Raw genomic sequence first — 12,594 nt, forward strand, 5'->3', positions numbered from 1 at the left:
ACTTGTACTGCACAGTGGGTTAAAATAAAAAATATTTGAAAAATAATTCTGAATTCTAGGCAAACTTTTCAATATTCAATATTAATTAGAGACTTAAAAAAGTATTCAATTTTTTATAAAAAATATATTTTCACGATTTTGAAACACTGTGCCCATGTACCAACACCATCAACGGCCACAAAACTGAATATTAATTTGTAAATAATATTTTTTTTGGTTTATAAAAAGATTTTTGAAAAAATATAAATAAATTGCTTGCATTGTTTTGGATATTGTTTACAAGTTGATTGGCTTTGTTGCCGGAATGAAATAATTTTCAAAATATATGCAGATGGCGTAGATTTTTTTAAGATTAATTTTCAGGAACCCAAACAAGTCGTGGATTTATTAAAGAAACAAATTCAGGAACCCAAACAAGGCGTGGACTTTTTAAAGAAAAATTTTTAGGAACCCAAACAAGGCGTGGACTTTATTAAAGAAAAATTTTTAGGAACCCAAACAAGGCGTGGACTTTTTAAAGAAAATTTTTCAGGAACCCAAACAAGGTGTGGACTTTTTAAAGAAATTTTTTCAGGAACCCAAACAAGGCGTGGACTTTTTAAAGAAAAATTTTCAGGAACCCAAACAAGGTGTGGACTTTTTAAAGAAATTTTTTCAGGAACCCAAACAAGGCGTGGATTTTTTAAAGAAAAATTTTCAGGAACCCAAACAAGGCGTGAACTTTTTAAAGAAAAATTTTCAAGAACCCAAACAAGGCGTGGACTTTTTAACGAAAAATTTTCAGGAAACCAAACAAGGCGTGGATTTTAATTTTTTAAAGATTATTTTCTCGAAGACTATGTTTTAGGGCGTGGATTTTTTAAAGAATATTTTTTTAAGGTTGTGGACTTTTTAAATAATATTTTTTAAGGGCGTGGACTTTTTAAAGAATATTTTTTAAGAGCGTGGATTTTTTAAAGATTATTATTTTTTAAAGGGAGTGGATGGAAAAAATTAAGGGCGTGTATTTTTTAAAGAATTTTTTTAAGGGAGTGGATTTTTTAAAGAACATTTTATAAAGGGGGTGGATTTTTATACCCTACACAACTATGTTGTCAGGGTATTATAGCTTTGTGCAGCCTCAACGCCGCGAAATATTGGTCCTAGACCCACCTTTAAGTATACCGATCGTCATATCTCGACTAGCTGAGTCGATGTAGACATGTGTGTCCCTCCGTCTGTCCATTATAATTTGTAAACATGATACAGGCCACAGTTATGAACCAATCTTAACAAAATTTTGCATGTAGGATGGGTTCTGGCCAATAAAGACCCCTATTGTTTTTGGAAAAGATCGGTTAATATTTAGGGGATGAAATGGACCAAAAACTTCATTTTTGTCTGTTTTCCTGGTCGCTCCAGTAGCGAATTTTTGCATAGAGAAGGGGATCGGGCCAAAGAATAAGCATGATAAAGATCGGTCAATATTTAGCGGGTCAAATGGACACATACCTTTGTGTGAAAAATGACAACATTTGTATTCTATTGCGTATATATTTGGCCCTGAAGGACATAGACCCGAGAAGTTGATAGTATATCCAAGAGGATATGCTTGACCTTTAAATTGATACCAATTATATTGTCGTATGTTCTCGGATGTGGGAGTTACATTTAAATATTTACAGGTGTTTACGTATTATTTAGTAACCCAATAACGCACTGGAGGGCGGAAATATAAAGCGCATCGCTTTGAAATTTGAATTTCCCATGAGGATCCAGATATGGTCAAGGATAACGCCACTAAATTTTCAGATAATAATTTTGGGATGAAGTGGACCAAAAACTTATTTTTAGTGTTTTTTTTCGATTCGATCTATAGACTATAATTGAAAGCCGAACATCACAACACATAGGGACTAATAAAGGGTGCAAATTTTTCGCGAAATATTGTCCATGCTTCAAACATAGAACCACAGAAAGTTAGATTTTCGTGGAAGTTGTGTAGGGTATCATATGCTCGGCCCCGTCCGTCTGCACTGCTCCGATCACTGGTTTAAAGATTAATTTTTAGGGACTAATACAAGGCGTGGATTTTTTAAGGGTAATTTTTAGGGACTAATACAAGGCGTGGATTTTTTAAGGGTAATTTTTAGGGACTAATACAAGGCGTGGATTTTTTAAGGGTAATTTTTAGGGACTAATACAAGGCGTGGATTTTTTAAGGGTAATTTTTAGGGACTAATACAAGGCGTGGTTTTTTTTATTTGTTTTGTTAAAGATTTGATTTTAATAATTCAAGGTCAGCGACATCTGAAAATGAACAACTAAAAATAATAAAATTCAAAAATTGCAATATTGTTTTTTTTTTCTCACGCAATGACCTTGAAAATTTGAATGTCTTCAACTGATAACACTGTTTCGAAAATCGCACATGGGCGCACTTTATCAGTTATGGATTTAGTTTAAATTTAGCAGTGATTCGAGATAGTTTATTTGGGAATAAAAAAATTAAATTATGAGAAATATTTGGAAATTATTTGTGATTCTAGCCTCAGTTTCTCAGTTCACAGTTATTCAATGTGCCCAAAATATCTCAGAAACTGTCTCCAGTCCCCTGGAATTGGCCATTACCACTCTCGAAGTAAATTCAAGCGATAATGCCCATAATCTGCTGTGCCAGCACATAGAAGAATCCCGTTATTGGAAGACAAGTCCCTGTGATAATTTCTTACACTATGCCTGTGGTAATTGGCCGTACTTTTTGGAATCGGAAGTGCCTGATACGCTGCATATTATGGATGCCAAACTAAATGAGGAATTTCGAAAGATTTTTCAACAACGTAATCCACGTTTACCTGAAATGAATTTCATGCGACAGGCTCGAAATTATTATGAATCATGCACGGGCATGTTTGGAGAAATGAAACCACTGAATCCCGTGGAATATTTAAAATGGTTGCAGTATAATGAAAATATGCAGTGGATGGAATGGGGAGATGAGGAGAATAAAAATGCGGAACAAAATGTGAATTGGCTAAAAATGTTGGCCATTTTCCGTAAATACGGTTTAAATAATTTCATAATGCTGGAGGGGGCCATGCAGCATCCATGGAATAATACGAAAATGATTTTGGCCATAAAAAGGCCATTTGCTGATAATCCTTACCATTATTTGGGTTCTCTGGAGAATGAACAGAGGAAATTTACTTTGCGGAATATATCCGATACGGCGGATTATCAAAAATATTTGGAATTTGATTTGGAGCTAAAGAAATTGGTGGACTATCACAGGAATTTGACAAGTCGCCAGGCGCAATTGGTAACCTTGGAACAATTGAAACATCTGCAACTGCAATGGTTGGAGGAATATTTAAATGTGGCCTTGCAGCCCATACAAATCCCGCCAGAAATGGAAATTTTCATTGAAGATATGGATTATTTGAAAACCACGAAACTCTACTTAGATGAAGTTGAGGATCCTAAATTTTTGGCCCGCTATTTACAATTGAATTTCCTTAGCCAGCTGAGCTATTCTCATGCCGATCACATTTATTATGATTGTATGCAAAGCACGAGACACCTGTTCCCCCTGGTCATGCAGTGGCTCTACAAACATCATCATCCCGAAATAAGCTACGAATTTTATAAGCTTCAACTTTTATTTTCCAATTTAAAAAGGAATTTGAAGAAACAATTTAATCGACAACTTGAAGACGCAGCTTTGGAGTTGGCAAAAAATAAATTGAATAATTTGAAGTTGCAAATTATCGATGTTTGGCAACCGGCCATCGAACATTTATATTCCGATGTGTGGTTAGATCCATTCGATTTTGTAGGGAATCGTCTGAAGCTGCAACACAAACAAGTTCAAATTGACCATTCCCATTTAGGAGATGTGGTGAAACGTGGTGCCTTGGAATTTCTTAATCTACAACGTGCGGATATTGCCAACAGCTTGCTGCCATTTTCAATATCACGTCAAAATTTAATAGTTCTACCAGTGACCGCTTTACAATTTCCTTTCTATCATCCTCAGCTCAAGCACGTGTTTATTTACAGTTCTTTGGGTTATCTAATGGCTCGAGAAATTGTCAAACAGTTCACCGATCCGCAGCTACAACAAATCGATGCCAATGGTAATCTTAATTCCCGGCTAAAAGAACATTTTATTAACATAACCATTGCGGATGATTATTCATATAAGCTTAATGTTGTTGCCTTGGAACTGGCCTATGAAACACTTAGTGTCATACAGGCTCTTGGTCGTGAGGATGTCAAACTATTTCTACTGAGATTCGCTAATAGCTATTGCGGGAATTATATTAAATTTGGAGATCACCTGCAGATGGTTAACAGCGTCTTTCGGCGATTTTCTTCAAGACGTTGGAATGTTTTTGGTTGTAACTATAATTAGTTATTTGTATTAAATTTAACAAAGAAAATAAAATAAAAAAATGAATCTTTAAAAAATCAAGGGCTTGTTTAGGTCCCTAAAAATGAATCTTTAAAAAATCCTCGCCTTGTTTGGTTCCCTAAAAAATTAATCTTTAAAAAATCCACGCCTTGTTTGGGTCCCTTAAAAATGAATCTTTAAAAAATCTTCGCCTTGTTTGGGTCCCTTAAAAATGAATCTTTAAACCAGTAAAGAAAGTACATGTGTTGTCAAGGTTTTACACGTCTGCGGTCAAAACAGGAGCTTCTATTAACAAAAAACGAAAAGATGTAACTACAAGTGGGTTTATTTCATAAATGCCTTCAAAAAACCACTTTGGGTATGTTGTACATATGTATCCTTACAATTGCAGGTCACTGTTCCCCCGAAGGAACATGCTCATATCTTTCTGCCATCTATGATAAATTGAATTCCATTCGGGCAGATTTACAGTAGTCTGCGTACCATGGGACAATTTTATGGAAAACGATTTATAGCAAATTTGATACACTCTATTCGGTACGCCGCACTGTTAAAAATTTAATCTCAATCAGACACCCGATCGCAATACATATGGAAGCTATGGGTGCATCTGCACCAATTTCAACAAGTCTCAATTTGATACATTGTGCAAAATTTCGTGTTAATCGAACAAATATTAGGAATTTGGTACACCATTTATGTAAAATCGGACGAATACATATCCATATGTTGGACCCATATCAAAATCTGAACCGATTTTCACGAAACTTAGCACACATCATTCTAGCCTCAATTAATTACTCTATGCCACATCTTGTGCAAATCGAAGAATATATAGGGACTTTGGTGAACCATTTACATAAAATCGGACGAAAATATATATGGAAGCTATATCTAAATGTGAACCGATTTTCCCGAAACTTACCACTCATAATTTTAGACTCAATTCAGTATGCTATGCCAAATTTCGTGCAAATCAAAGGATATATAGGGACTTCGATGCACCATTTAGTTAAATCGGACGAAAATATATATGGAAGCTATATCTAAATGTGAACAGATTTTCCCGAAACTTACCACTCATAATTTTAGACTCAATTCATTACTCTATGTCACATTTCGTGCAAATCGAAGAATATATAGGGACTTTGGTGCACCATTTACATAAAATCGGACGATAATATATATATATATATATGGAAGCTGTATAGAAATCTGAACCGATTTTCACGAAACTTACCACTCATCATTTCAGACTCAATTCATTACTCTATGTCACATTTCGTGCAAATCGAAGAGAATATAGGGACTTTGGTGCACTATTTACCTAAAATCGGCCAAAAATATATATATATATGCGAACTATATTCAAATCTAAACCGATTTTCATGAAACTTAACACACACCACTTTAGACTTAGTTTAGAACGCTATGCCAAATTTCGTGTAAATCGAAGGATATATAGCGGCTTTGGTGCACTATTAACCTAAAATCGGACGAAAATATATATGGGAGCTCTATCTAAATCTGAACCGATTTTCACGAAACTTTACACACATCTCTCTAGACTTAGTTTAGTACAATATGCCAAATTTGGTGGAAATCGAAATATATATAGGTACTTTGGTGCGCCATTTACCTTAAATCGGTCGAAAATATATATGGGAGCTATATCTAAATCTGAACCGATTTGTCTCAATTTTAATAGGGTTCGTCCTTGGGCCAAGTAGATGAGCTGTGCCAAATTTCATCCAATTCGGATAATAACTGCGACCTGTACATTGTTTACAATTTAACATGGACAGACGGACATGCATTAATCGACTCAGAAAGTGATTCTATGCATATTCTCAAAAGGAACCACGTGTCCATCTCGTTTCCTTTTGCCTGTTACAAACATATGCACAAAGACATAATACCCTGTACCACAGTGTGGTGAAGGGTATAAACATCCACGCCTTGTTTGGTTCCCTAAAAAATGAATCTTTAAAAAATCCACGCCTTGTTGGTGCAACTAAAAATTCAAAAATCCACTTGTAAAAATATTTTCTTATTTGAAAATTTCTGTTTTTGTTTTCCTGCCACTTTAGTCATCCACTTAAATGCGGAATATGATTCGACACAAAGGAACTGTTCGCCTGTGTCTGCTAGAATTTTCAACGCAATTTGTTTATCATTTTTTTTTCACTCAATTATTTCGTCAAAATTTGAAATTGCATTCGATGGCGAATGGCGTTGTTCTATTCTGGGAATTTCTTTTCTTAGCTTCTTGTGAATTCAACAAACCTCATGTCGGACCGTGCCGTGCCATGTCCGATACATTGTCTGTCTACGAAGGGGCAGCGTGTCGAACAAAGACATTTTAATTTATGCCTTTCATTAGGGTGTGATGGTGGCGGTCAATGTCCGAGTGCATCAACATCATCATTCCATGGATGAAGATATTAAATATCGATATTGTCTGGTAGCCCATAGGCGCCAAATCTATGAATGGGATCACAACAATGGCCATTTACAAAGAACGAGATTTTGTTTTTTTGCACAATGCCAAGGTAAAAGTGTGCTAACCCTCTTCGATTCTCAGGTTACACATATGGCCATTAAAGGCTTTAAGCAGGACCATTTTTTTAATATTTTTATTTAAAAATTCGTTTCACATTTCCAAAAAAAGTTTGCTATTTATTTTTGCAAATTTTTCCAGCTGACAAACTCCCACTATTACAATAACAATAAATTTCATCAAAATTCCTTACTGTACAATAAAAAGATGTTGAAATTTTATCTTCATCACTGGAGGAAACCACAGGTACTCAAAAAACCACCAGCACCATCATGCAAATAATGTGGAAACAAAAACAACCTTCAGAATCTAAAGGAATTGTTTTTCCTATGAGGCATCCTTTATTTGGACCACTTCGGCAACCAGTATCTTTAAGAATTCTTGGGCCTTTTTTCGTCTATTATTTTTTGGTGAAATATACAAAGGAGGTAGAGGTTTAATAATTATGTAGACATATTAGGACCCCTACAGCAGGTAAAGTGGGATATCAAATAAACATTTTTTTCAATTTGGGGATTTTTTAAAAAATATATTTTCTATTAAAAATAAGGCGTGGATTTAAAATATATATATATATATATATATATATATTCAAGTACTATAACTTACTTACATAGCTGGCTTGTTACAGAACTTTCGTTCCATAAGCCCAGCTTAAAAAAGATTTCCAGGCGCGTCGGTCTTTTGCGCAGTTTTTCCAGTTTGAAAGATCATACTCCGAAATGTTGTCCTCCGCTTGATCTTTCCGTCTTATTCGTGACCTTCCCCTTCTGCGTGAACTTTCAGCTGGTTCGCTTTTATATGCCTTTTGGACGGGGGCATCTTCATCCATTCTCACAACATGACCTAGCCAACGTAGTCGCTGCAGCTCAATACGTCTAACAATGCCGATGTCCGAGAATAGCTGTTACAGCTCATGGTTCATTCGACGGCGATATTCACCGTCAACACAGATCGGCCCATAGATCTTTCGGATATTTTTTCTCTCAAACACTCTAAGAACTACCTCATCTGCTTGCGTAAGTACCCATGCTTCAGATCCGTATAATAGCACGGGTAGTATCAGCATCTTGTAGAGTGTGAGTTTGGTCTGGCGGGAGGTGGACTTGCTTTTGAGTTGCTTACTCAAACCATAGTAGCATCTGTTGGCCATCACAATCCTCCTCCGAATTTCAAAACTGATGTCATTCGTTTTATTTATGGCTGTACCAAGGTATATAAAATCATTGACTACCTCGAAGCTGTAGTTCTCAAGTTCCACAGTTGGTCCAAGTCTATTGGAGACCTGCGCGATGATACCATCAGCTTGGTCTTCTCGCCGTTTACTGCCAGACCCACTTTGGCAGACTCCTTCTCCATTTGTTCAAAAGTGGCTGTTACCGCTCTCAATGTTCGACCCATTATGTCGATGTCATTGGCGTAGGCGAGTAACTGGTGTTGTTTCGTGTACAGATTGCCATTTCTGTTCACCTTTGCCTCTCGTATGGCCTTTTCCAGCAGGTTGTTAAAAAGGCCATACGACAAACTCTCACCTTGTCTGAATCCTCGTTCGGTATTAAAGGGCTCCGAGAGGTCCTTTCCGACTTTAACTGCTGATCTTGTGCCAGTTAAAGTTATCCTCCATAGCCGAATTAATTCTGCAGGAATGCCAAACACAGACATGGCTTTATACACCTCTGAACGGATAGGATAGGGTCGAATGCGCTTTTATAGTCGACGAATAGGTGGTATGTGTCGATGTGTTTTTCGTGGGTTTTTTCAAGGATTTGGCGCAGAGTGAAATCTGGTCAATGATGGATTTGCAGGTCTGAAGCCGCATTAGTATGGTCCAATAATGTCATTGACCATTGGCTTCAATCGTTCACACAGCACAATGGATAGCACTTTATATGCGATGGGAAGGAGACTTATTCCTCTATAGTTGGCACATATCGTTTTGTCTCCTTTTTTGTGCAGGGACACAGGATGCTGAGGTTCCAATCATTGGATATGCATTCCTCTAGCCAATTTGTACTAATCAGCTGGTGCATGCTCCTGACCAGCGTCTGACCACCAGTCCTGAATAGTTCGGCTGGTAACCCATCGGCTCCTGTTGCTTTATTGTTCTTCAGCTTATTGAGTGCTATTCTGACCTCATCTTGGCTAGGTGGTATACACTCTATACCATCATCTATTATTGGTTCTGGGGTATCCTCTTCACCGCTACTATTTGATACCAGAAGTTTTTCAAAATGCTCCTTCCATATCCTCAGCACACTGACTGTATCTATCTCCAGGTCAACTTTTCGACGTCAAATTTCCGTGTTACTTAGATCGCACCTTTGCTGCTACATTAAGACGAGTGCGAACCTTGGCTGCCACAAGGTAATGGTCCGAATCTATATTCGCTCCTCGTATCGATCGAACGTCTAAAACACTGGACGAAGGCCTTCCGCCTATCACAACATGGTCAATTTGATTTCTCGTTGCTTGATCAGGAGAAATCCCGGTGGCCTTGTGTATATCGAGATGCTTGAATCTGGTGCTGCTAACTACCATGCCGCGAAGTTAAACAACCTCATGCCGTTTTCGAATGTTTCTTCGTGTAGGCGGAATTTTCCGACAGTGGGACCCAAAATATTTTCCCTTCAGATTTTTGCATTAAAATCTCCTAGCAGAATTTTAATGTCATAGCCAGGGCAGCATTGATATTCTGTTTCTAGGCGCTCGTAAAATATGTCTTTGGTCTGTTCATATTTGTCTTCCGTCGGAGCATGGGCACACTTGAGACTGATGTAGAAGAACTTCGCTTTTATGCGGATTATAGCAATTCGCTTATCTACTGTAGTGAATCTGAAGATGAGGTATTTTATTCTTCTGTTAACCATAAATCCGCAGCCAAATTCAAGTCTCGTTTCATGGCAGCTATAATACAGGGCGTAATCATCTGATTTACTTACGCCAGTCCCTTTTCATCGCATTTCCTGTAAGGAAATAATATCGGCTTTGTACTTCTTGTGTACATCCACCAAGGCGAAAACTGCGCCTGTTCTGTACAACGTGCTCACATTCCAAGTGCAGATTCGCAGATCGTGGTCATTTATACGTTTGCGGGGGTCGTCAACTTGGGGTGGGGGGTTGAGTTAGGTTTTCTTTTTTCGTTGCTTTTTCATAGTAAGAGGGGTTTTCCGAGTGTGGGCAACTAACCCGACGTCTCAACTAACCTCAGCCATAGTTCATATGGGTGAACTCGCGGCACATATTAGTTCACTATTTCATCGGGTGATGAAAATACGTACCCCAGGTGGCACCACGTGGAGGACAGTGTCCACAATTGAGATGGAAGAGGGACCTAGATAAGCCAGGGCTTCGCCATGTTAAAGCCAATCAGAGCCGCAAGCAATAAATAGCTTCTGGGGAGTATATCCAACAAAAAACTAAGGGAACTGATGATGATCATTGGCGAGATCCGAAACTATAGTATTCCCTGCCTTAGCCCTCGGCGGACAATGACTTACATTCCCCACTAATAACCTGACTATTTTGCAAAAATAAAAAATATTTTTTTTTTTTGTTCTATAACCGGCGTCGATTTAAAAAAAATTGTTTCGTGATCCAAACAAGGCGTGGATTTTTTAAAGAATATTTTTTCGGTGATCCAAGCAAGGCGTGGATTTTTTAAAGAATATTTTTTCGGTGATCCAAGCAAGGCGTGGATTTTTTAAAGAATATTTTTTCGGTGATCCAAGCAAGGCGTGGATTTTTTAAAGAATATTTTTTCGGTGATCCAAGCAAGGCGTGGATTTTTTAAAGAATATTTTTTCGGTGATCCAAGCAAGGCGTGGATTTTTTAAAGAATATTTTTTCGGTGATCCAAGCAAGGCGTGGATTTTTTAAAGAATATTTTTTCGGTGATCCAAGCAAGGCGTGGATTTTTTAAAGAATATTTTTTCGGTGATCCAAGCAAGGCGTGGATTTTTTAAAGAATATTTTTTCGGTGATCCAAGCAAGGCGTGGATTTTTTAAAGAATATTTTTTCGGTGATCCAAGCAAGGCGTGGATTTTTTAAAGAATATTTTTTCGGTGATCCAAGCAAGGCGTGGATTTTTTAAAGAATATTTTTTCGGTGATCCAAGCAAGGCGTGGATTTTTTAAAGAATATTTTTTCGGTGATCCAAGCAAGGCGTGGATTTTTTAAAGAATATTTTTTCGGTGATCCAAGCAAGGCGTGGATTTTTTAAAGAATATTTTTTCGGTGATCCAAGCAAGGCGTGGATTTTTTAAAGAATATTTTTTCGGTGATCCAAGCAAGGCGTGGATTTTTTAAAGAATATTTTTTCGGTGATCCAAGCAAGGCGTGGATTTTTTAAAGAATATTTTTTCGGTGATCCAAGCAAGGCGTGGATTTTTTAAAGAATATTTTTTCGGTGATCCAAGCAAGGCGTGGATTTTTTAAAGAATATTTTTTCGGTGATCCAAGCAAGGCGTGGATTTTTTAAAGAATATTTTTTCGGTGATCCAAGCAAGGCGTGGATTTTTTAAAGAATATTTTTTCGGTAATCCAAGCAAGGCGTGGATTTTTTAAAGAATATTTTTTCGGTGATCCAAGCAAGGCGTGGATTTTTTAAAGAATATTTTTTCGGTGATCCAAGCAAGGCGTGGATTTTTTAAAGAATATTTTTTCGGTGATCCAAGCAAGGCGTGGATTTTTTAAAGAATATTTTTTCGGTGATCCAAATAAGGCGTGGATTTTTTAAAGAATATTTTTTCACAGATCCAAATAAGGCGTGGATTTTTTAAAGAATATTTTTTCACAGATCCAAATAAGGCGTGGATTTTTTAAAGAATATTTTTTCACAGATCCAAATAAGGCGTGGATTTTTTAAAGAATATTTTTTTCAGGAATTTGTAATTACACTTGAGCGTAAATTAGATTCGTCACAAACGAACTTCTTTTGTTCTTTTGTTTTTTTTCTGTTTTCATTTTACTCATGCTTGAATTTTCCTTTCCATTTCCAGCTCCTTGTTAGGCCAGCCTTCTTTATTATGACGTGCATACCATCAGCATCTGCAACTGCAACAGATTTTGATGGAAAAGTTAGTTATTGTTGATGATGTGGCTTGCCGTGCACGCAGAAACATCATCAACAACAATTGTTGTAAAAACAACAAGGCGACAACAGCAACAACGGCATAGTAATTCCGTATCAACATCAACAACTGCTGCCGCTGCTACAGCTACTGTTGCTACTCCTCCATTCAACAACCTGAATGTTGGTGGCATCATTGTCAGCAAAGGGAAGAAGAAGCAGCAGCAAGAAAAAAACGAACAACCAACCAAGAAAATATCCAACCAAAAGCATATTTTTTCCAAAGCTTGGTATCTACCTACCTACCCACCAACCTCCTAACATCATTCTGAAATGAATTCCGAAATGAATAAAACCAAAGTGTGAAAAGGAAGACAAGTTGAAAGGTTAGGGCAATGATGCTCATGCTACCACCACTACTACTACCGCTGTTGCTGCTGCTTCTGATGGTAACGGTGATGATGATGATGGCGATGCTCAACTGAAAGTAGAATGCATGCAAACATGCATGACAAAGTAATGATTTTATTATGAAGGTAAGTTCCTAGTTCTTCTCCACCCAACCAACCACA

At 37.2% G+C, this 12,594-nt stretch overlaps 1 protein-coding gene across 1 annotated transcript; it reads left to right on the plus strand.

The window, feature by feature from the left end:
• The first annotated feature begins 2,494 nt into the window (after positions 1-2,494).
• On the plus strand, positions 2,495-4,393 carry LOC133338673 (neprilysin-21-like). Its single transcript, XM_061546843.1, has one exon. It carries the CDS (start codon positions 2,495-2,497, stop codon positions 4,391-4,393), a length of 1,899 nt encoding a protein of 632 aa, XP_061402827.1.
• Positions 4,394-12,594: the final 8,201 nt, after the last annotated feature.

This window comes from Musca vetustissima, unplaced genomic scaffold (assembly GCF_032173495.1).
Source record: "Musca vetustissima isolate MV318-11 ecotype Yass unplaced genomic scaffold, APGP_CSIRO_Mvet_v1 utg27460, whole genome shotgun sequence".
Taxonomy (NCBI): Eukaryota; Metazoa; Arthropoda; class Insecta; order Diptera; family Muscidae; genus Musca; species Musca vetustissima.